Below are 24,499 nucleotides of genomic sequence, written 5' to 3' on the forward strand. Positions count from 1 at the left end.
TTTAGCACTCAGACAAGGACTGTCGGCTGCTTTCTACGATGTGTGTCAGGCACCCCCTTTGGTGAAGCTATCTGACTCTAATCCCCGTGCTTCATCAGTGCCCACCAGGGGGTAATTACACTCGCAAAGCTCTTTGTCATTTGAATCAATACTCCAGATACACATTTGCCTTGTTCTGTTATCTCTGTGAAATATGAAGATAAACCTTACAATCATACAACTTCTAACTGGGGGTCTCTAACTGGCCTGACTCAAAAATAACATTTCTTAATGTTCACACACTTGGAGAGAAATATGAACACACAACTCCAGCCATATTTAAAGATAATAAACAACTGAGGAAAATACAAACTACACTTCGACAGAATGTGTTCTTTAGTACTAAAATGGTCCACACTGATGATCAAACTCCAGTAACAACAGTGATGAGACAAGGACGCAGGTATCAAAAAATTGAAAACAATTTATTTTAAATCACAAAATGTTATAAAATGGACAGATAACTGAAGCAGTGTATCAGTGATGCCCCAGCCCCCCTCCAAAAAACCCCCAATCAGACTATCTGATCAATCAAAAGTACAGTTAAACACACAGTGAGAACAAATTACAGTCAGTAATCTTCCTTTTCCTATTTCTACTGTAAACTACTAGATGTTTCAATCGGTTATCACTTCCATAACAGGTTTCATCATAACTGGAACACTCTACAAAAACATGTTTATATAAAAAGCATAAATTTTTTTCTTTCACTAATGGAAAACTTTACGCAACGGCTTCAGAACAAAACATTTCAACCTCGTCAATGGTTTCATTTGTAAAATGATTTTATTGATTTCACTGAGCAGTTTATCTTAAGATTATATGATGAGTAATTAACCATCTTTTACTGTAAAGTAGCTGCTTGTTGCTGTATTTGCTTGATATACATTAGAAAAATGGACTGTAATGCAGTTGAAACGATGAGCAAAAATCTTAAAACTGAGAAACTTCTGCGTTGTTTACAAGCTCCTGTTTGCACCCCTTCAATTCTGTCGTTACAAAAAAATCCAAATATGTGCTTTTCAACTACCTTAAATGATACAGCTGCATTTAATTGTACTTTTGATTTTAGCCTATTCCGGTTCTCATCCTCAGGAATCTCTGATGTACAGTCACAAAAAACCCTTAAAAAAAACAACAACAAAAAACCCTACTTCACACTTTATTTACACTTTTCCAAATCTTTCCGCACGTTTCATCTTCTTGGCCTGCAGAGACAAAAAGAAAGAAAAGATTAATCAGCCTCTTTATTTCATTCACTGTGGTTAAATCACATGGCATTGTGATGAAATATGAATCACACAAAACCAAAATCGTACCTCGACGTCGTCTCCACCAACTGAGCCCGCGCTTGTTAGGGCTCCAAACCGCTCCTTCCTCTTCTTAAGCTTCTCATCCTCCTCAATCTGAAAAAGTCAGTATAATATTAATGATTTAGCTATAAATTATTTTGTAAAATATAGTATTACTTAACATTAGCACAGATTCTCAAGGAAAAGTAAACAAAAACTAAATAAAAGGGCAAACAATAAAGACAAGAAAAAAAGAATCAGAACAACATTTAACCTCATAAGAGGACATTTGTTTTAAATCTTGATAGAACAGTGGCAGCATGATGTTCTCGTAAGTGGATATCAGGCCCTTGTAGAGCAAAATTTCGTAATTTGGTCTAGACAACCCAAAATGTGATGTCCACATATGTGGACGTCAGGTCCTAGGAGGTTAAAGAGGGTTAATAAATAAAGAAAAAACAAGTACTATTAGGGCTGTTTGATATAATGACATATATTTTATGACAATATGAAAACGTCTATCATTTCATATCACGCTATTGTTTGTTTTGTGGTGTCACAAATATAATGATGACAATTTTTCTTCCAATTTTAAACAGATCATCTGCAAAATAAATACATAGAGTAAACTTTACAGGAATTTTTTATTTTGATTTATTGATTAATTTTAATTTCAGGCTTTTTAATGTCCAGCATGAACCCTGATTCATTAGTTTATACACCACACAAAAAAAACACTAGAGCTCACCCTTTGAGAAATAGATGAGACGTTCATGCCAAATCTTTCTGCCCTCTTCTTCAGCTGATCGACGTTCACCTTTAACAGAGACAAACATGATGATTCAGTGTCCTTTTTGAGTCAGATGGAGCAATAAAGAAATAAATGATCAGAATTTTTTTTTTTACTTTGACACTTACCGCAGCTTTACTGTTTACAACGACACCTGTTTGAAAGACAGAAAGTAGAAAACTGTGAGAAAAACCATAATAAACACTGAAATACTTGTAATAACACTACTACTAATACTAATGCTACTAATATTGTTGTTAAGGGGTTGGATGTGGCTGATTACAACTGATTAAATCTATGTTTAGCAATTTTAGTTTAGCACTATCAACTTTTATTGGCTGAGCATGAAGTCTCACTTTAAATGAAAACTACTGCAGTAACAATTTCCCAGAAAAAAAAAGTATTTTCCATTTATTTTTAAATTAGTTACATACAGAAATACATTTAAAAAGGTAGTATTGTTCACCATATCGGCACTCATCGCTCTCCACAGGCTACATATGAGTATGAAATGATCAAAAAGTTCTAGGTAACATCTCATGGGGGAAAAAAAAAAATTCCCAAAAAACACATTACCTGATTGGCTGATCTCCAGTTGAACATCATCTTCTCAAACACGTCCACATGGCTTTCAGCATAACTGTTATTTTTAGATTGCACTATGGAAGTTCCTTTCTGACCAATTTAACTGCTCTGTGATTTAATCTGTCTTGCTCTGCATATTACTTGATATTTTTCACTTTTCATGCTGCTTCTGCACTGTGAGTTCTTCAACCACTCCAGTGCGTAGAGCAGAGGCACAAATCAAGCGGTCAGAATGAGACCTCCATAGAACGATTTCAAAATAAGCTACTGAAAGCTATTTGGAGGTGTGAGAGAAGCTGACATGAAGGAGATGATCTGCTCATTTAAATCAAGCAGATACACAAAAAAACCCGCAATCTTACAGAAAATATTTTTCATATATGTTAATGTATTTTACATGAGCTATCACTAATGCCTTGTATTTAATTAAAGGTGAAACAGACTCATTGCCCCATCTTGTGGTTTAAACTGGTACAACTGTTTTAAATTTAGTTGATAGTTTTGATGAATTCTGGGAAATTTTAAATTCTTCTTAACGGAATTCATTTATAACAAATAACATTAATTATAAAATTCTTCTTTTATAAAAAATAGATTTTTCTAGCAGTAGTATAAGTTAGTGCTATCATAGTATTACTATTATTATTGCACTACAATAATACAGGCATGTATAAAGGTTTACAAAGGCTTATGTTTCTTCTCTATAGTACAATTAGAAAATAAAACATTTTGTAACGTCATCATATAAAAGAAATAAATTCTGAATAAAATACAAAGATTCAATTAAAAAACACAAACATATTTTGACACAAGCCTACGAAGTCAGTCCTTAGCTTCGATACATTTCTTATAAAAAACAACAACCATTTGTTTAGTAAAGAGTGACAACAGACCTGGAGAGGGACTTGAAGTAGCAGGTAAGCCAAACCTAGAATATAGGAGAACACATGTTTCAGTTTTAACACAGATTTACTGAAACATAAATCTGCTTCAAGAGCTACATGGGTGCTACTCGAGAAGTCATGACCATTATTTCTGTCATGTATGATGATGTTTGATTCATCTAAGTGATTGCTAACTCAGGGAGGAGTCGCATAAACTATGCTATTTTTAAGTTATCACATTTTATTGATACAAAAAAATGTCAATAAAATACATATCATATAAAATGATGAACAAATTGAAAAACAACTACAATTTAAAAGAGCCTATGAGGAAAAATAAGATCACTTAAAAAAATGCTCCAGATTTCATTGAAGTACTGAAATAAAATAAAGTAACATTGGAAAGATACAATAAAGAGATAAAGATTTGATTCATCGTGTTCTCGGACAAAAAGCCAAATGCAGCGAGCACAGTTATTCTACCGGTACTGTTATTTTGAAAGAAGAAATAATTGAGGTAAGGCCTCACCTTGCTGCACGTATAGCCTTCTTGCTTTCAGATGACGCCGGCAGGTTGAAACGTTCGGCTCTCTTCTGAAGTCTCTGCTCAACAAATTAGATAAAAAACTGACATTACTGCTGTACATGAAGTAAAGTCTAAATTCTAAACTTTGTATACTTCCTATTAAAATCTCTCTTACATTTACACCTATACATTTGATGTATTACCTTTGCTCATGAATCTATATGTTTTGTTCATATACACTCCTAAAAATAGACCACTGAACTTTACTATGAGCTAAAATTCCCCTCTGACTCACATTTAACCTGACACATTTAAGTCATTAGTGGATGCAAACAGGTTGTACACACCTCGCTGGCAGATAATGGAGGAGTTATTTTCACCACCTTCTTCTCGGCAGGCCTGAAAGTAAAAAAGTAAAATTTCAAACGTCAAAAAGATGACGCGAATCATAAATTTTAGTTTCTGCTGGCTGCCTAGGAGTGGTAAGGACAAACATCGCTGGTGCATATGCTTCATAAATCTGAGAGTAACGTATACTTATTATTTGCTTAGTAAGAACATTTCTACACAGATATTACTGAATGAGACCCAAATGTCACATTGTCCACAGCCAATAAGTGATGAAGGAACAAAAAAAGGTAAATTTAATGAAGATAAACTTACGGCTCAGGCTCGATCGTTTCAGAATCCTTGTCGTCTTTTACGTCGTTGGAACTCTCAACTTTAGTGAAGTCCTGAGATAAATAAATACATTTTAAAAAATTACTTCTCCACAATACAGTGTGAGAGGCGGATTTAAAGAGAGCATATTGTGGGAAACATTGTAAAAATTTACCACTGCATCCTCTGCAAGTACATCATCTACGTCCACATCTTCCTCTGTTGTTCAGAAAACAGGAGAAAAAAAGAAAGAAAAAAAGAACGAACAAATATAAATTTCAGAATATTTAAAAACAAAACAAAACACTTAAAATGCATCCGCATCATCTGTAGAAACAATTTATGTCACACCCATCACATGCACGTGTAACCACCTACAGGGGTTGTCGATCTGTGGGACCAGCACCCGAATACAGGAAGTGTGAATCGGCTCTTTCTTTAACTACCCCTAAACTGAACATATGAATATTACTCAGCAGGCAATGCAGAGTTCAAATGGAGCTGATGGATGAACTATACTCAGATTTTTACTGTTTCACAAAGTGCTAAAAAGGGAATTTAGATGTTAATTGGAGGATATTTTTAAAAGCAATATAGCAGGAGCAAGGCAAAATCTAATAATAAGAATCACAAAATAACAATCAATCACCTCAATTATACTTATCTAATTAACACACTCTGAGCTAATGTTGATTTTGTTCTAATCTTTGAAAGGGGAGAGACTGGAGAGGAGATCGGGAACATGCAGGCCTGAAGATGCACTTCTCCCTCCTGTAAAGGTAGAATGTAAGGAAACATGTCCAGTAGAAAACAATCGAAGTCCAAATCTTCTTGAATTTATAATGTAATACGGCAAAAATGAGCAGAAAAAAAAACATGAAACCAATTTGTAGGTTCAAAGTGTTCGTGTGGTGGTGGCTCCTATGGCATTACTTGCTGCACTTTCTAACTGTGGACCCTCAGCACCAAATTTTAAGATGATGTGTTCTGCTCATTGCAAGAACTAGAGGAAAAACCACGCCGAATGTTCCTAGGTGCCTTCTTTTATACTCTCTTGGCTGTTTGCCTCCCCCCCCCCCCCCCCCTCTCTCCTCTTATCTGGACACCGAATCGCTGTCATTTATATATAATCACCTGATATCCAGACATACCCTATCGTCTTCTCCATCTTCGACCTTTCAACCATTTTTAACTAAGAAAAAGTTACCTCACTTAAATCACTTCATTACATTTGATTCTTTTCCATGTTATACTTAAAATAATTTGTCAATAATTACACCATATATGAGCCTTCAGTCAAGTATGAATACAAGTCACTTTATTTTTCATTTATTCATGTAATTCCACTTCAATAAGATTTGTCTTTAGCACTTTCTCACATGAGCATTCATTTTAACATAATCCCTTTTTGATTCAAACACAGAAAAATGTTTTTTTTACGCAATACAACTTTTTTTTTTTTTTTACTAAATCATACATTTGAAAAGCCAGACATTCTTTTGTGGTGAGCGTCGCTCACCGTATACTCTGTTTATTATTAAGCAATTAATGAATGAACTATCAGCAAAATCAGGTATGATAAATATGATTCTGTGTTTAACTATTACAACACTTTACACCATTTCTTTTATTTAAAATCATTATACATGCATTATTCATGTATAATGTTGGGTTGGCAACAAGAATAAAGATGATCTAGCAAATATGGACAAGCTCTGTTTTAGCTAGCTAATTTCAGATATAAATGACTCTTCTCTCACGTCTCACATTGGTGGATTTTAAGCCCTTTATTTAGGCAGGTAAATGAAATGTTTTGTGCAAGCGTGCGAGTTAAATGAGTGACGGTATGAAAGGTATTGTTCCTCACCGTGTTCCTCCAGATAAGCCTGAAGTCGGGCGATGAGCTCCCCTTTGTTTCCCTTGGTCTCCAAACCTCGGGCATCGCATTCCTGCCTCAGTTCAGCAAGCTACAAATAAAAAACCAGAGTTCATTTACTTAAACCTGACATTTTCGGTCATTAATCCATCTAACACAGACCATTTACTATTTATGTACACTATTACTTCTGTTATGTTGATGTGACAAATTTGAAGGTCATAGAATATGTGAGGGTCAGCAAAAGATACATTTCATCATCAGTTGGTGAGCATAAGTCTCAGTGCAGATGTTTGTGTACCTGTCATTTTTTTGTGAGAAACTAGCCTACAGTGCAGCTACTACGAATGTGCCCTTCAGGCAGACTTTAAAGAAGTATAAAGAGGAATGAGTAATTTTCATTCTCTGTGTCAGTGATGTAGAATAACCCTTTTTATGTGGCACAATCTTGCTTTCATTAGGGGGATGGGGCTCAAGACCAGTTCTGTTGTAGAAAACAAGTCTTGGCTGGGGTGCATCACAGGTATATGACTGCCTGCACAAACATTGCTGTGACAACTTTCTTCTTCTTAAAAAAAAAAATCCCAGAAAAACTACAGAATAAAAATGCCCCTAACTATTAGTTAGGATAGTCAAAAATAGATGTCTCCAGCCCACACACAAATATGAAAACACAACAACCACACATGAAATTCATTGGATTAAATCACATAAGAAGCCCATTTAGGTAACAAAATTGGTTGCTTTTAAAAGAAATTTCAGTACCAAATTATCCATTGATATTTTTCCCTCTAGCACCTTTTCAGTACTTTTAATGTAATGTAATGCACTCTGGTATGTTTTCTTTCTTTCTTTTTTCCTGGAGGCTACTCTGCATTAGTTGTCAGATAATCGTTTTCCATCACTGCCCTTGGAGTTTGAATCAAATACACTATTTGGATTCCTCCATCAGCTGACGCATAGAGCATCCAAATGTGTGGACACAGATAACAAACAGACCCAGACCACACTCAAGACAGAAAATCTTTACCTTCGTTCATTTATTATATTTTTACTAACTGGCCTCTTTAGTTTCATTTCCCCTCTTCCTGTCGCTCCCCTTGTGTGATGTGAGCTATTTTATTTATCTAATAATTTACTTTATTTCTTTGTTGTAAGTCGTGTTCAATGTTTCGGCTTCTGTGACTCGGGAATCTCCCAACACTTTGGGGACACATAAAATCCACAAACACACAGAGTTTACACATACTGCTCATTTTTATGTTGTGTGGCCTGAGATGGAGTCAAATACATTTTTAAAATATAACCCTAAACTGCCTGCGAAGCATTTGATATAAGTTTGCACAGGGCAAATAGCCTGGCGGCAGCATTTTAGGACACTTGTGGATGTAAAGTCAGAGACCAAGTAAACTGAGCTGCACTTTTAAAAGCTAATGTTGGGCTAGCCTCGGCCAAATTAACTTGCTGTTAACGTTCTTACAGAAGGACAGAGACAGTAGGTGACTTTGTGCATATATATATGACAGTATTTGTTATTTAACATTAATAATTTCATATTTAATGTTTTTTCTCCCTCCTTAGCCGATGTATTCTAACGTTAGCCCGCCGTTAGCTCTTTGAACACATGCCGGGTGTTCGCCTTCTCAGCCGGACGTCATTTTGTCCTTCAAAACGGTTAATTAACGTAACCCCGACCTCCGGTCCTGCATCTAACTCCGGTTAAAAGCTATCTTTATCTTTAAAAACCGACCAAATGCGGGTTATTAAGTGCATATTTTAGGGAAATACCAACCTTAAGCTTCTGCAGCTCTATCACTTCGGCCATCTTTCTTTGTTGATGTGTTTACTTCCTCCAATCAAACCGGAGTTGCTCTCCTTCTCAGCTCCTCTACTCTCACTCAGTTTGTTACAGCGCCTCCCACCGCTGCGGCTGACACCCTGCAGGCGTGTGCACGTACAGAGCCCGCGGTGTGATGGTTGTGCTATTGCAGTGTCTTACCTTACGGTATAAATCGCCTTGAGGCAGCTATTGCTGTGATTTAGCACTATATACATACAACTGAATTAAACTTAATTGAAAACTAACTAAATACAACTCATTAGTGATACCTTTTTAGTAGCAGGTTAGACCCACTTTTGCCCTCAAATCCGCCCCCAATCTTCAAACCACCTATTTTAATGCAAAGCTAACTGAACCTTGTGCTATATTAATGTAGTATTAAAATAATTTTAGTAGATAGGAACACTAACATCCAAAGCAGGAGATTTCAGTCTAAATTTTAATCCTAATGAAGGTAACTCAGCTTGAACTGGTTAAGTAGAACATCAGCAGAGAAGAAATATGAAAATAAAAACAGCTCTATTTTCTGTTGCCTACATTGAAGAGGATGACTTTGCCTCTAAAGAGGAAAAAGTGTAGGCAAGGAGTTAAAGCGGATTCAGCAACCCTAAAAGTCAGTTGACTCATTGTGGGCTAACCCTAACCCACTACTGAGAGTTCCACTAGATTTTCATATTGTACAGGCTGTGATCAGCTGACCTCCTGCTCTTTGTGGATTTACACAACTGAATTCAACAAGATGTCAGCAGATGTCTCAAAAGTTCTCCTGGCTGACTTCCATCCCCTACACTGACAGTACACTGTTTATGCTGTCTTTATATTAGACAGTATAAAGTTGGTATAAAGGTGGAATTCAGTGAATGAATCTCAGGATCATGAGTTTAGCTTCAGATTTATCTCTGCTAAACTTGATGTAACCTTACTGACTGTGAAATCACAGCCACTGTGCACCAGTCACACACTGTTCTTTATTTTAAATCCATAACAATACAGATCCTGCACTAATCTACAGAGGATTTTCATGTAACAGTAAATAACACAGTTAGTTTACCTCAGTTTGTTTAGCAGCATGTTTCTTAATATAAAAAACACAATGTCACACGTACAGACCCAATAGTTGATTTAAAAACACGAGGACTTGCATGTCAGCTTTAAATGAGGAATCCTTACCTTTAAATCTAACGTCTCTTCTTCCTCTCCTGTCCTGTCTTTCTTATCTTTGTCCATCTCTTTTGTTTCTTCCCTGTGAAATACAGCAGCTGGACCTTTAGCTAGCAACACACTGTGAGACAAACTGCACACAAACAGTTTGTGTGTTTGGTGATGTTTGTTAAGGTGATAGAAATTAAATTTGAGTTTACTATTAGTCAGAATAAATAAATAAAAACCCCTCCCTATGGCACAAAAATGAAAGCATAAAACAGTCCAGTGTCGCAGTTGCAAAATGGATAAAACACACAATCCAAGGCCAGAGTCAACAATGCCCCAAGTCAGTTGTATTTTACATGTCAACAACTTTAACAGGGATCAGCAGTTGTCCACAGACCCACCACCCAGAAGGCCAGTAATCACTCCAGCCTCAGCAACCCAACTCTGCCTTCAGGCTGCGGCTTATAGTCCTGGCCTGCACAGAGTCGTCTTAGATCTGGCCATATGACACACCTGCACAGAGAGACAAAATATCAAAGCAGCATTTGTAGTGTGGGCTATTCGTCGACTAGAGTATCACTGCAGTCAAATACACCTGCCTTCAATTAATCCAATCCAATCCCATCACAGCCACGGGCTCACAGCAAATGTGACACACAAAGCTACTCCCAAACCAGTGCAGCTTCCCATAGCAAATATGGAGATGAATAAAAGGCAACATTAGTCCACCGTAGTGCACCTTCTTTCTCTGCCGACTTGAGACAGGCTTAAACTGACTCTGTGACAGAAGATCTTCATGTTGGAGTGGCAAAGCCTCCTAACCAGGTCACATCAAGGAGAAAAAGTCCGTTTTAGAGTTTACACTGAATTTTGACACCAGGAAGTAAAATAAAAGCTTCAAAGCTAAAGCAACAAGTGGAGGTTCATTTTCTTGCAGTTAAATAAGAGGATTGGTCCAGTCTTATATTCATCTGTGATTTTTGCAGATAGCAACAACATCCCACCATCAATCCCATTTTATGTAACTTGTAGAAACACAATTAAGGGTCCAGTCAAAGTTTTGTTTTGCAGGAGGTTATTTGTTGGTCTTCAGCCTCATTTCCAGTGTTCAGGAGGGGGTTTACATCTTGAATGAAATGTGTGTATAACAGTCTTGAAATCTGGTGTACATTAAGTAATATCAAAAAATCTCTAAAGACAGAACTCTGAAGCAAAATTATAATATTTTTTTTCTCCACATCACTTGGTTTGGATTAGTGTGTTATACTGGGTTTGGAATCACAGCTTTAATTTTTTTAAAATTTTAATTAATGTTGTTATTACAACTTAGTAACATTTTAGCAGCTGATCAATGAAATCTTTCTAATCTACGACTAATCTACTGTTATTTCTTTAAATTTTTGCATTATTTTATCATTATTTTCATGCTAAGGGGCGGTACATGTTGGAGATGAGGCCTGAGGGGTGTTACAGGGTTCACGTTCAGCAGATGAAAAAGGTCTGATCAGGATTTGCTGTGAATGTGGACATTGTTTGAAAAGAGGTTTAAAACGTGTGGCCGTTTGGCATATGATACGGAGACAATAAAACTTTGAGCAGAGTGACTTTAAAGTTGGTGGAAGGACAAAGCCGGATGAATTTAAGGAGTCACAAGCCCTTCAGTAATCCTCATTAAGGTTGCATTCCTCCCATTTCTTTCTGCAGGCCTCGCTTAGCATTGTGTGTGACCTATTGTTAGAATAAAATGTAAAAAAAAAACAAAAAACAAACCCTCTCCATTGTGCATTTTACATAACATTTCAGATATTATGGTGTATCTCAATGCCACAGTGAAGCATATAACTGCTATAACTTCTACAGATTGAGAGCATTTTTAAAAATGCATTTATTTATGTTCAGTTTGTTATGATTTTGATTTGACAGCATTTCAGTGTAAATCAATACATAATAGAGATGGATCAGGTGACTTTTGGAGAGATTTAGGAGCTTTCATACTTACTTTTAAGACCAACAGAATGCAGTATCGTCTGTTCCTGGTGTATTGAACTCTGTTGAATCATTAAGTTGTCTTTCATTATGCTGGCAGATGATTTACATTAGATCTAAATACAATCAAAAAACAAACAAGTACAAAAAACAAATACAAAAAGCAGAAAACGTATAAAGGTTTGGATAATTACACAAGTAAACAGTTATAAACGTAATGATAATATTTGTGATATTTGAAAAAGTATATAACAAGTAATGATATTCATATGATAACACTTTAAGCTTTATCATATGAATTACTGTCAACAGTCCAGGATCAGTAACATGCAGCAGTTATTTTTGTACACTTTTGTGCTGTTATGGTTACAGAGTCTCTCTCTCTCTTCTTTCATACATTTTCATACAAAAAGGTAAAAGATTAAAAAAACAAACAAACCAATAAACAAACTAACCTCACATCATGCACACTAGTCCGTTTAGCTTCACCCTCATGATTTAAAGGGGATCCTGGTGTATCGTAACAAAGATTTTTATATATTTGTTCACGTTAATAATGCTTCAGAATAACTACAATACGTTTGAAGTGATGCAAATATGCAGGTACTGACAGTAAGCATTACATCTGAATACTTAGTAATAATTTTATATCACAATGTTGTCTATAGTGCTGGAATCTCGGTGTGCAACTGATGTTTTTGAACTCTTTTTAACAGTTATGATCAAAGACTCTCTTTATCTCTGCGTCGGTATAAAAACAAACAATAAATAAATCAAATTAAAGATGGATTGGACAGAATATGTGTTTCTCTCAATCTGATGAATATGAACAGATTGAAAGTTTCAGACATGTTTGTTTAAATGTAAACTTTATTTTTAAATTAAAATCTGAAGTTACATGTTAATGCAGAATTATTTTAATTATATAGTTATTACAGTTGCATAAACTAAATACTGAATCCAGGCTGAAAAATATTTTATTAGATGAAATTTAAAAAATTGACCATAAATTACTACAAATTATATTATAAGGTTATAAAATTAATGAAAGTAAAATAAATACTGATATGGGAGTCAGTTACCTTCATAAAATGAAACATTTGTAAAATAACATCAATTGTAATGTTGATGTCGAACTGAAAACGAAAGATTTTCAAATGATAGAAACTGAACTGAAAGGACGAAGTCGACTGAAAATTAACTGTAACTGAGCTGAACTGAAAAAAACAAACAAAGCCACATTAGCATGATAATAAATATCACTAATGTTTATTACTTGGTAATAAAAAAATTTAAGAAAAAAGTAAAATCAATGCAAAAATGCATTAAGTCCTTAGATGACATGTAGCTTAATGATACTTTAATGCCACTGTATCATTTTAGTATCTAGGTTGGCTAAACTGGAGCCTGAACCGAGTCTGAGTAATTAAGTACATAAATTATATGTTTTATATAGGTTTTATAATCAAAATAAATACTAATGTCAGCTGTAAAAATGTACTGTAAAAAGTGAAATGTTTTCCTCTTAAATGTAGCGTAGAATGTGATGTTAGTAGAGTAATGCTAAGTAGGCCAATGCAGAATTTGAGTGAAAGTACTTACTAGACTTTTACTTGTGAACTTGTGAACCTATGTTAAATGTGGAATTACCGTAAACATTCCTTAAGTGATCGTGTGGCTCTTTCCCAGCTGGAGGTGTGACTGTAATCCCTGAGACGAGCTTTGACTCTATGCACACCAGGCCTGTTGCTTCAGGCGCCCCGAACTCTGAGTGGAGGAAGAAGGCGTTTCTGCTGCTAGTGCATCACGTGAGGTCAAACATCAGACCGTTTATAAAGCCAGTTTTCTGTTGCCTGCTGCTCACTAACGGGATATTTCACAGAGATGATGTGGACGTCTGCTGTACTTTTGGTGCTGGTGGCAGCAGCTTCACAAACTGTGGCAAGTGAGTAAAGAAAATGCTTTTTCATTTAAAAATGCTTTAAGCAGTAAGAGGAAGACGCAGAGTCACGTATGATTTAGATTAGAAATCTTCAGATTTAAAGAGAGAATTTTCAGTATTAGGATGAGATTTTGATTCAGCATCACAAACGTAAAAATGAACAAACAACCTGGAGAAAGCTTTAAAAATCAACTGTGTAAAAGTAGCTGAAGTATGAAGAAATATTAATAATTATAAATATGCCCAAGTTTCATACACTCCATTAATATTTAACTGGCATTTTACTGCCATACTGGAAGACTATTTTTATAATGTTGTGAGTTTTGGGTGTGTTAAAATGTTATTGTGTACTGTTATATGAATCTCTGCAAATAACTGAACCATTCATTTAAAGTAGTAGAAGTAAAGTAGTAGCATTCTGTTACTGAGATTGTAGATGTGAGTGATTAAAACATTACTACGTGTATTTTACACAGATTTAGTTACATTTTTATGGAATTCATTTGTCCACACAACAGTTTTAAATGTCCAAGTACCTTCAGAACCCCGAAGAATACAAATTTGATTTGATTTCTTTCATGTTATCCGTCATATTTGTTTTTTTAAACTAGAAAATTGCTCACTGTACAAAGAAAAAAATAATACAATCTATTTATTTCTTGTTTCTAAGCCACAACTCTTTAGATTATTTTATGAATATGGGGTAAAAATAGAAACATTTAGATGTGGTATTACCATGAAACTTGTGTAGATGATTATTTACACTGAGAATCTTATTTTTATATTACAAGTTTTCTGAAATGCAAATGAAGAATTATCTCTCTAAAATGGCTCTACTTTGCATACTTCCACAGAAATCTGTGAATATTTGATAAAAGCTTCTTCAGCATGTCTGTTTAATTTTGATCACAGGTTTCCTCAGAGAGGGAATTTAAACTTAATGTTTTGTCACTTCACAAATAAGAAATACAACCTGTGTAGTAACATAAAGAGCGACATGTATATGCAGAGTCATGTGTAATAAAACGGTACAATGTTGTGGTCAATAAGATGTGACCTCTGACCTCTTTACTCAACCATGCATGAAAGACATGACACATGAATAACACAGAATTCAGTCTTTGCAGAACAAGAAGCCAAACACTCACTTTAAAAACTTACAGTAAATAAAAAAGAGCTGGGAGTTACCGATTGCTGTAATAATTCCTCTTATCCAGCCTTTGAAGAGCTTTCTTCCTAAATGATGGGCAACAAAACCCAAAACTTGAATAAATAATAAAGTTGAGCGGCTGTCACTAAATTCTGCCTCAGCTCCGGAGTAAACTTTTTACACATCTAATGTTCACTCAAGGTTTTCCATGAATTGACTGAAAGAGGAAAGTGATTGCTGTAAAATAACTGAGGCTAAATTCATAATTGGAGAGTCTTTATCTGCCAATAGGTTTAATCCAAACTCAACCCAGCATGTGACGCTGTTAATCACACACACTCAGCTGAGCATCACATGAGAGGGATTGAGATCAGAGCTCCATACTGCAAAACCCCTCATTCATCTATTTATCCATCTTCAGCTACATTTTATAAATCAAATCATAGCTCCAGTAATAAATAAATAACAACAGTGACTTTTGGGCTGCTGTAAGAAACAACAAAGAGGTTTGTGAGAACTATAAAAGTTAGTTTTAATCACTGGGACAACTCCCTTTAATGGCACCCGTTCTGTTTAATTACTACCAGATAACAGAGAATTACAAGAAAGCTTTAAACCCACAGTAACAAATTAAATCTTTAGTATGGAGGAGAGTTTGTATTCTGTTTTAAATATTTATTTCCGATATTTCAGAGCCCAAAAACCGCTTCACTCGTTACCCGTCATGGAACACCAAGATGTACCCGATCTGGAAAGATGGAGACCCACGATACAAAGACTCTTGGAAAGGTACATCAGTTGTAAACTATCTCTTCTAAATCTAAATCTAAATCTAAATCTAAATCTAAATGTCTGTCTGTCTGTCTGTCTTTAAAGATGTTTATTTTATTCATTTATTTGCTTTTTTATTGTCCTGAATGAAGTATTATACTGACAGATACTTTCATTTCTGTCTTTGGGACAGGAGGAAAAGTGACATTTAATGTTGGAAATGATTCCCCAACTTTGACTGGAGCCAGAGTTACCTTCACTATTGACCTGCAGTTTCCACACAAACAAAAGGTGCTGCCTGATGGAGACGTGGTTTGGGCTGAAGACTGCGTAATCAATGGTAACGCATGCACGTTTGACCCTCAGTGACTTAATGCATTTATTTAATCAGTGCAATTAAAAGTGTTTTGCAACGGCCAGTCCCCACAGGAAGAATAGTAATGAATTATAATAACTTTCCACATTGCACCATCACTTATTTAACAACAGCATGTCAGGGGCTTATCTGTGAAATCATAAATTATTAGAATCTCTCTTCCTGTTACAGGAACAAAGCATCTTGAGTCTGAGCCAGTATACCCAACACAGAACACAGACTGGGAGGCTGTGTTCCCTGATGGAACGCTAGTGAAAAAAGACAAGAAACCCGCCTACGTGTTTGTGTGGAAGACCTGGGGTGAGAGGAGCTCACTTCTATTAATAAATGAGTAGATGAATAACAAAATGAAATGCTTCTATGAGGAAAACACGACAGTGGTGAGGTGTGCAGTGGGAGTGGCAGACGGACTGAAGGTGGGGCTGTGATTACATTGTGATCTGTAGTGAGAACAGAGAACAAGTGGAGGAGAGCCTGGAGTGGTGGAGATGCTCTGGAGTGAAGAGGAATATATGTGTGTGAATTAGAGGGAAACAGGTGGAAAGGTAAACAAGGAGTAGAGGTAGTGAAGGCAGGTGAGTTTAAATACCTGGGTTTAAACATCCAAAGTAACAGACGATGCTAAAGAGAGGTGAAGAAACTTGAAGCTGAAACTTTTGTTTTCTTGTACTGAGATTTATTATGACTGTATATCTATATACAAGTCAGAAAGCATTGAAAAGCACTTCAGTTTCTCTTTAAACGATCTGTTCAGTGTTATCTCACTGGGCTTCTGCTGCTCATTTGGCAGGTCAGTACTGGCAGGTGGCAGACGGGCCCTCCTCCTCCCTGACTATCGGCACAGATGACATCCCTCTGGGCTCCTACACCATGGACATCGTTATCTACCACTACCGCAGCAAAGAGAAGTTCATTCCTTTGGGATATGCCTCCACACAGTTCTCCATCACTGGTTAGTAACAGACAGAAAACAGAAACATAGCGTTCAGGTCAGGCAAAGGAACAAAATAGTGGAATTATAATTTAGTAGAGATATGCATGAAATAAAATAAGAGTGCACTGCATAATAAGATGCTAACTGAAACATTCATCAAAAGCATAATAAATCTGTTTGTTGCTTAATAAAGCCTAAAATAAAGGAGTGAGGGGAAATATTTGCTCTCACGTTCTCTCATGATAGTCATGAAATGCAAATCTGTTGCTCATTTATTTGTTAACATCATGCTTTGGCGTCCTCCTCAGATCAAATCCCCTTCGCTGTCTCTTTGGATCAAGTCAATGACATCGAGGTGGCCGACATGCGCTTCATCCAGAACAGGGCGATCGCCTTCACCATCACTCTCCACGACCCCAGCGAGTACCTCAGCAACGCAGACATCACCTTCAACTGGGACTTTGGGGATGCAAGCGGGGCTCTGATTTCCAGAGAGCTGACTGTCACTCACACCTACATCAGCTCAGGCTCATTCAAACCTAAAGTGGTGATCCAGGCGGTCATCCCGGACAAGGCCTGTGACCCACCAGTGGATACCCCAACCAAGACCCCTGGTCCATCTAACAATCCGGGCACCACAGGTAGCACACAGTTATTAAAGGATCATAAAAATACTTAGTGAGTCTGAGTCATTTACTAACATGAAAAATATTATTCTCATTATTCTCTAGATTTAGGTTTGTTTTTTTCCATTTTTTTCTTTTCAAATGTCAAGTCAACACTGTGTCAGTATTATTATGCACATAGATGATTACATTAACTCTCACTTGCTGATGAATTCAACATTTGGAGTGAAAATATGAATTAAAACATAATAAAGTAGCCAAAATAAAGTGAATTTTGCCAGATCCCACAGCGAGTCACTCCACATGTTTGCTTTGGCAAAGTTTTATGCTGGAGGCTCTTCCTGATACAACCCTGCCCAAAGGGATTTGTGTCTCTAGCTGGAATTGAACCAGCGACCTTTGGGTTGCCAAAGTGAAAGTGTAGTTAAAATGCAAAGCACTACACTACATTTTATTTGTTTAATTCTCTTTATTTTACTTGGAAGTCCCATTGAAATAAAAATCTGTTTTACAAGAGAGATGCGGTCATGGTAGAAGTCATTCAGACTCACAGCATGTTAAAAATGTGACAAATACAACAGTGGAATTTACAAATACCCATAATAAAAACAATTAATGTTGCTTCCTTAAAATTCAGCAATAGATATAATAACATGTTTAAACTGAAATCTTTATGCAAAGTATATAATGTCTAAAAACTATATAATGTCTAAAAACTATCAACAAAACATGAAAGAACAACCAAAATGATTTTATATATAAAATAATAATGTGAGATATCAAATGAAGTTAAACTATGGTCAGGCTGTACGTTTATGTAATACCTATTTGAACCACAAGATGGTGCAGTTAGTTAATCATATCTTTCGTCAGGAGTTGAATGGGAAAAATCTCTTAAGCAAATGGGGCTGGAGCTAAAAAGAAAAAAGACCCCCCCCCCTCCCCCCAAACAAAACAAAACAAACAAACAAACAGAAAAAATGTGCATCTGAAAGCAGTTTAACACAGCAACTTGTAAAACGCTGCCCCCTGGTGACAGGAGCAGCAATAATCAGAAGTTAAGTTCAAGATGAGCACAAGTTTAAAACATTAAAGTTTACTGTGAGCAAATACAGGAAGTGTTTTATAATATAAGGTAAAGAACTCCAGTGATCCACTATGAGTAAGAAAGTGGTGATGAAAGGGAGGAAGAACGATCTTTTTAGGGGAAGAAACCAACAAGGGAATGAGTCTGAGTGAAGGGCTGCCATCTGCTTTGATTGGTTCAGGAGTGAGGGAGAAGAGGAGAGAGAAATGCAGAGCAGACAGATAGATATGTGTGTAATACTGATCCTGCCTTCATGAACGTAAATGAATATGTTTGCAGTGAAAGCTCCTGTACTGGCGTCTGCTGGGCCTGTTCTGGTTTCCACCAAGTCAGTTGGTGTAAATGTCAACACTGGTCCTTCGGACACGGAAGAGGACAACACCGAGTACGAGGCCTCCACTGCCCCCAACACTCAGTTGGCCCAGGAAACGCCAACTGTGGAAAAGACTCCGTCTCCCATCAACCAGCTGCTAGCTCACAGAGAGGCGGGGAACAGGCTGACAGCAGGTGAGCAACATTTGCATGAAAATAGTCAAAAGTTTCCTGGAAGATAAATGTTTCAAGCTTAGCCACACATGAGGAAACATGTGCAGGATTCGTACACATAAAACTCACACAGACTTCTCATTAAAGCATTATGTACAGTTGTTTCATACACCTGGTCTCTCCATCATCCTCTTGTCCCTCAACCTCAAATCCAAACCTCAAACGGCAGTCTCTTCCTCTTGAGACGGAGTTCTTTGTTCCCACTGTGGCCAAGTGCTGTTCACAAGTGATCTGATTGGTCTGTTCGCTGGATTCTTTTGCTATATTATAGCTAAAATTTTAGGGTCTTTTGTTGTGAACTGGTGATTCATTGCATTACATACATTAAATATAAAATCTGAAATTGAACGGCCTGCTATTACTGAAACTTTAAAAACTATGGCAGAGATATTAACGCTTATAAAAATGTATTTTAGCATACATTAAGAGTCTAAATGACATTGTTAGATGTAAAAACTTGTAACCTGCACTGGACTTCTGCATTTCACACCAGCAGTTATAGATTCAAAAAGATTATATAAGGATAAAGATTTTAGATTCTAAATGTACAATGTTCAACCGTCTGTCACTTTTCCTTTTTGTCAAGCCGCTGAATGACTTGAGAGTGACTCAGCAGTCACGCCTTACAGTCATACATCAGTTGAGATTCTTGTTTTGCACAAAGAGACAATTCATGGATTACTTCATGCACACCATGGACTGGCAGCTGCCACGTGCATGCCGCACATGTCCATCTACAGACGTGGCTAGAGTGGATTAGAAAAATATCTGGGAATCTATTAAATATCTATTACTTTCAGATACTTTCCCTGTCAAATACTGGAGCTTATTAAAATGTGCAGAAACAACAAAGCATCCTGTTAAAGGGCAAACATATCAGCAAGCGAACTGTCAGATGATCAGGATAAGATCATTGAGTGATTTCCTCAAATGTAAATGTTTTTTGAAACACCACCATTGTACAAAGCAAGCTGAGCAAATTCAAACAGCTGTGTTGGACTTTATCATCTTTACGTGCGATTTGCATGCTGGCTGGGAGATCTCAGTCCATTTTACCTTATTCCATGTGATTTGATTATGAAGCTACAAAACGCACCAAAATAAGAGTCGACATGTTAAAGGAGCAGTGAAGTAAGTAAGGAAATCCAGGAATAAACATGCATATAAACTAATCTTACTCCATAAATTTCATCTTACTAACCTAACAGCTGTCTGTCTTGCATTTTCTTGCTTTTGCATCAGTTTGCGCTCCTGATGCAGTTGTAAAATTAAAGATGTTGCAAATCTTGTTTCACAGCAGCCAAAACAATTTGCAAAAGTTGCTGATGTGTCTTTGGTGCAACTTACAAATGCCAGTATGAATTGTTTGTGCAATAATTCTCTGGCTGTTCTCACCAGACACTAAGCGCACAGTCACACTCACGGGACAAGCTCCAGTTGTTGTGCTGGTTAAGAGGGATGCCGACAAAAAATCCTCTGATGACGATTGTGTGATATATCGTTATGGATCCTTCTGCACCAGCATAGAAATATTTGGTGAGTTTTATTTGTACCCTTTTCCTTAAATGTAAAAAACACAGCCAGAGACAAATTAAAAGGTGATTATCAGTGAGATTCTTTCTCTGCGTCTTTGTTTTCAGAGGGAATTGAAAAAGTAGAGATTGTACACATGGACAATACAGTGATGGCAACACCCAGGATGAACAAAAATGTTTTGGATGTCACCGTGACCTGCCTGGGAAGGTGAGTGGTCCTGCACCATGTTTTAAGCTGCCACAGAATAAATGAAAGCCTCTAAAGGAAATCTAGTCATCTATTGGAACATTTCCAATAGTAAGAACGGTTTATACACAGGCTCCTTTGTAAACAGGCTCCAGATGGCTCCAAGCACTCAGCCTTCCTGATAACATTGACTGTCAAAGTGTTTCGTGTGTGAGTCTGAGGCCAAGGGGAGAGTAGCTGAACGTTTGTCTGCTTCCTCAGGAAGTTTTTGAGGGGATGATAACATAATCGTACAGATGATCTGCTAAGATATGAGCTCTGTCATACTGTAACCAAATCCAACTAATTGAATCAGGAGAAATGGATCCTTTTTTAACATTAAAATCTGTTTTCAGTGTCTATTTTTTATTATAGTCGATTGTAAATGGCTATGAAATAGAGAGATAATAACCATGTTAATTAGAAAGCAGCAGATTTTGATCTTATTCGCATAACAGCATGAATTATTTGCACTGCATTATTATGTGGTGCAAATAACTATATCTAAGACACTATGGATTCACGACTGTCCCTGCTTATATGATTCCAAACAAGAAAGAAAATCCAGACATGCAGAAACAATTTGACCATGTGAAGTCCAGTCTACTTTGTCCTGCTTACAGGTCTCCTGTTCTACCACAATATGAATGTGCTGAATAATTAATGTCTTCCATATGAGGCCTCAGCTTCCTATATGACTAATATGTGATTTTGGCCTTTATGTATGTCTTTAGTGATAAGAAATTAGGGGAAAGGATAACCATTATAACACTCATCAGTATATACACTATTTTTTTTGTTTCAAATGTTCTTTTCCCCCCTTTTACTTCTGTTCTTGGTTGTTATTATTATTATCAAACCTATTTAAGCCTTCTCTTTGTGAAAAGAAATTTGGCTTCGGAAGAAAAGAACCAGAAGAAAGTTGGCTTAAAGGGAATCGAAAGAAAGTTAAAACATTTAAGACGTTTAAGACAGTTGAACCAGTATCTGATTAAGAACTGGTTATTTTGAACTCTGGGTAGTGCAAAGCTATTTAGTAGAGTCCAAGAATCAAAGCAAGAACCTCTAAATGAGTAAAAATAGGCACACTTTAAAGTGTACAGTTAGATTTTACTCACTTTCTTTCTCCTGCAGCCTTCCCAAAGAGGTCTGCAGTGTGCTTTTGGATTCTGAGTGCTTGAGGCCAATTCACTCAGTGTGCAACATGGTGGAGCCATCAGAAGAGTGCCAGCTGGTACTCCACCACTTCCTCAATGACTCTGGTGTCTACTGCATCAATGTTTCCTTGACCAATGATGTCAGTTTAGCTGTAACAAGTGCCAAAGTCCACGTTGACATGGGTATGCAACATAACCCCCCATACAACAGTAACATGAATTGATTTGGTTTGACAGCATTTGATGTGTCTGCTTCGACCTGACAGTGTGATCCTTGTTTCAGGCTCTGGTTTGTCCTCGTCTGAAATTATCGCCATGCTGCTGGGTGTCCTGGTATTTGTTCTGGCAGTCGGAATAGTGGCATATTCTTACAAGTAAGAACTCCAACTTATTTCTAGATGGCTGTTTTCTTATTACCTCCACCAAGGAGGTTGTTTTTGGTAGTGATTGCATGTGTGTGTGAGTAAAAAAGTTTTCAAGGTCAACTTGATTGAACTTAATGATTTATTGGTGGAAAAATGGACAAAAAGCCTTATAACTTTTAGAAAGTGCTATATAGAGATTTAAAATATCATGCCACTCATGACCTCTTTCCTCTGCGTCAAGGTCAAGAGATTGATGTGAAAGTCAGAGTGATAACAACGTTATATAGATCTGTTTAAAACTCTGTTTCTTACTGCTATTGTTTGTATTGATAACAAAAAGATATATAGGGAATGATATATGGGAATTCAACATTTAGTAAAGGACAATGGTTATGATTTGTTATTTATGTTACAGTAACATGTTATAACAATTTAAATACATGTCAACTTGAACACGTGCAAAGTTTCTGAATAAATATTATTTTTTGCAAAACAAAACTTCAAAAATATTTTCACATTTTCAACTAATTTCACTTTATTTTATTATATATTATATTAAAATATAATATATGCAACATATAATACTATTCCCTTAAAAGTAAATATTGCCCAGAGAGTGAGCTGCCTTTGCGAAGGGTTGTGCTCTCGAAGTGCTTCTTGTTTCATATATTTTAAGAGGAATACAGAGGAATAGGGTAAAAATAATATGCAGCCAACAGCTAACTTAGATATCATCATTAAGCTCGTTATGAAAGGTCGAAACAAAAATGAGAAATCAAAGTGTTTATTTGTAGCAGGCTGTTAACATGTCCAGTATTTTAACTGACTCGGTTGAGGAACCAGCCTAAAGCAGCCATAAGAGGAACTGTGGTTTTTCACATGAAGGTGACCACTTGTGCTACGGCACTGTGGTTACATCCATCTTTGATATACAGTCTTTGATGCACAAACATGACAGGTTGGTAAAAAGACATACAAATTTGTAGGCCTTTACTTTGGGGCTGAACATGTAGCATAAAGAGGTTTTTTTATTGAGTTTTTCTTTGCTAAACAGAAGCCTGCTGCAGCAAAAAAAGACACCAAAAGTGTAATGAGAGTGAAAAACACAACATTACTGTCAGTGAACTTAAAATCGTTAAAAGGTTATGTAGAGTGGAGGTGATGTGCATATAAGAATCTGTTGGTTTACTAATGAAGGCAACCCTGTTAACATTATTATTTCATACTTTAACATGAATAAATCATAAATGCTTAAAAATAGCCTGTGATTGTTTTGCTCGACAGGCGCTTTAAGTCCTACCGTCCTCTGAAGGAAGACGTCACTGTGTCTGGAGGCTCACAGCTCCGCGGGGCTCAAAGCACCTCTGGACCCTCATCTTTCTGGAACATCCTGAACCGGCGAGGAGTCGTGGACAACTGTCCTCTGCTGCAGGACAAGCCGGTGTGAATCATCACAGCCTCACACAGCTAAATACAAGTGGTTATGGGTGTCACAAGCACCGGGGATGTTTTTTTTAAATACTTTTTTTAAGCATCTGTTGAATTACAGACACTGATGTGTTATATTTAGGATGAAATCAAACAATTTCCTAGAATTATACCTTAAACATGCGCTGATCTTTTTTTTGTACCTACTTAAAGCAAGTGTGGTAGATATAAATGCATAAATCTGGACAAAGTTTGAATGTTTTTTCAATAAACATTACTTAAAAGAGTTGTCTTTCATTTATGTTTTTGCCAATAAAGTGACTACACTGATGCTCTGCAGAGCTTATTGGGGGATTAAAGAAGTACTTCCCAATACCTTTCTGTATTCATGTAAAATCTGACCCTGCATTCCTTCTCATTCTAACTCTTCATTAGTAAAAAGTAGAAAAAAGAGAATTACTATGTGGCAACCAGAGGACTGCACAATTAATTAATTTTATTTCTCATCACTGATAAATAACAGCTTTGAGATACTGATATATTCTTTCTAAATTGTTGATGATTATTCACGCATGAATTAATGACACCAGGTAGAAAAAAGTACTGGGTTTCTGTTGAAGTAATTGAAATTGAAACCAATTAGTTGTCCAGCTTCTGATTATAATAGACATTGTTAATGTTTAAGAAAACATAATATATCCACGTATATATTCTGACAAGCTTTGAGCT

General features: G+C 36.4%; 2 protein-coding genes across 2 annotated transcripts; one reads left to right on the plus strand and one right to left on the minus strand.

The window, feature by feature from the left end:
- Window positions 1-445: 445 nt before the first annotated feature.
- Window positions 446-8,591, minus strand: sarnp (SAP domain containing ribonucleoprotein). Its single transcript, XM_026155136.2, has 11 exons — window positions 8,445-8,591; window positions 6,644-6,743; window positions 4,952-4,995; window positions 4,780-4,850; window positions 4,464-4,515; window positions 4,120-4,193; window positions 3,600-3,634; window positions 2,250-2,275; window positions 2,080-2,148; window positions 1,359-1,445; window positions 446-1,247 (listed from the first exon to the last, which is right to left on the minus strand). Exons 1-11 carry the CDS (start codon window positions 8,475-8,477, stop codon window positions 1,206-1,208), a joined length of 633 nt encoding a protein of 210 aa, XP_026010921.1. The 5' UTR covers window positions 8,478-8,591; the 3' UTR covers window positions 446-1,205.
- A 4,873-nt stretch (window positions 8,592-13,464) lies between these two features.
- Window positions 13,465-24,056, plus strand: pmelb (premelanosome protein b). The gene is made up of 12 exons (XM_026153344.2): window positions 13,465-13,572; window positions 15,413-15,508; window positions 15,684-15,830; window positions 16,038-16,166; window positions 16,657-16,818; window positions 17,109-17,441; window positions 18,793-19,020; window positions 20,458-20,595; window positions 20,700-20,802; window positions 21,955-22,160; window positions 22,261-22,351; window positions 23,627-24,056. Exons 1-12 carry the CDS (start codon window positions 13,512-13,514, stop codon window positions 23,787-23,789), a joined length of 1,857 nt encoding a protein of 618 aa, XP_026009129.1. The 5' UTR covers window positions 13,465-13,511; the 3' UTR covers window positions 23,790-24,056.
- Window positions 24,057-24,499: the final 443 nt, after the last annotated feature.

This window comes from Astatotilapia calliptera, chromosome 20 (assembly GCF_964374335.1).
Source record: "Astatotilapia calliptera chromosome 20, fAstCal68.1, whole genome shotgun sequence".
In the NCBI taxonomy this organism is placed as follows: Eukaryota; Metazoa; Chordata; class Actinopteri; order Cichliformes; family Cichlidae; genus Astatotilapia; species Astatotilapia calliptera.

What these genes read in the sequence shown, in the direction of transcription:
- sarnp (XM_026155136.2), bottom strand. Translation starts at nt 8,477, where the DNA reads ATGGCCGAAGTGATAGAGCTGCAGAAGCTTAAG. An exon ending in GGCTTATCTGGAGGAACACG is followed by an intron (nt 4,996 to 6,643) that starts GTGAGGAACAAT and finishes TCTGAACAACAG; the next exon opens with AGGAAGATGTGGACGTAGAT. An exon ending in TACTTGCAGAGGATGCAGTG is followed by an intron (nt 4,851 to 4,951) that starts GTAAATTTTTAC and finishes TATTTATCTCAG; the next exon opens with GACTTCACTAAAGTTGAGAG.
- pmelb (XM_026153344.2), top strand. Translation starts at nt 13,512, where the DNA reads ATGATGTGGACGTCTGCTGTACTTTTGGTGCTGGTGGCAGCAGCTTCA. An exon ending in AGCTTCACAAACTGTGGCAA is followed by an intron (nt 13,573 to 15,412) that starts GTGAGTAAAGAA and finishes CCGATATTTCAG; the next exon opens with AGCCCAAAAACCGCTTCACT. An exon ending in CACCAGCATAGAAATATTTG is followed by an intron (nt 20,596 to 20,699) that starts GTGAGTTTTATT and finishes CTTTGTTTTCAG; the next exon opens with AGGGAATTGAAAAAGTAGAG.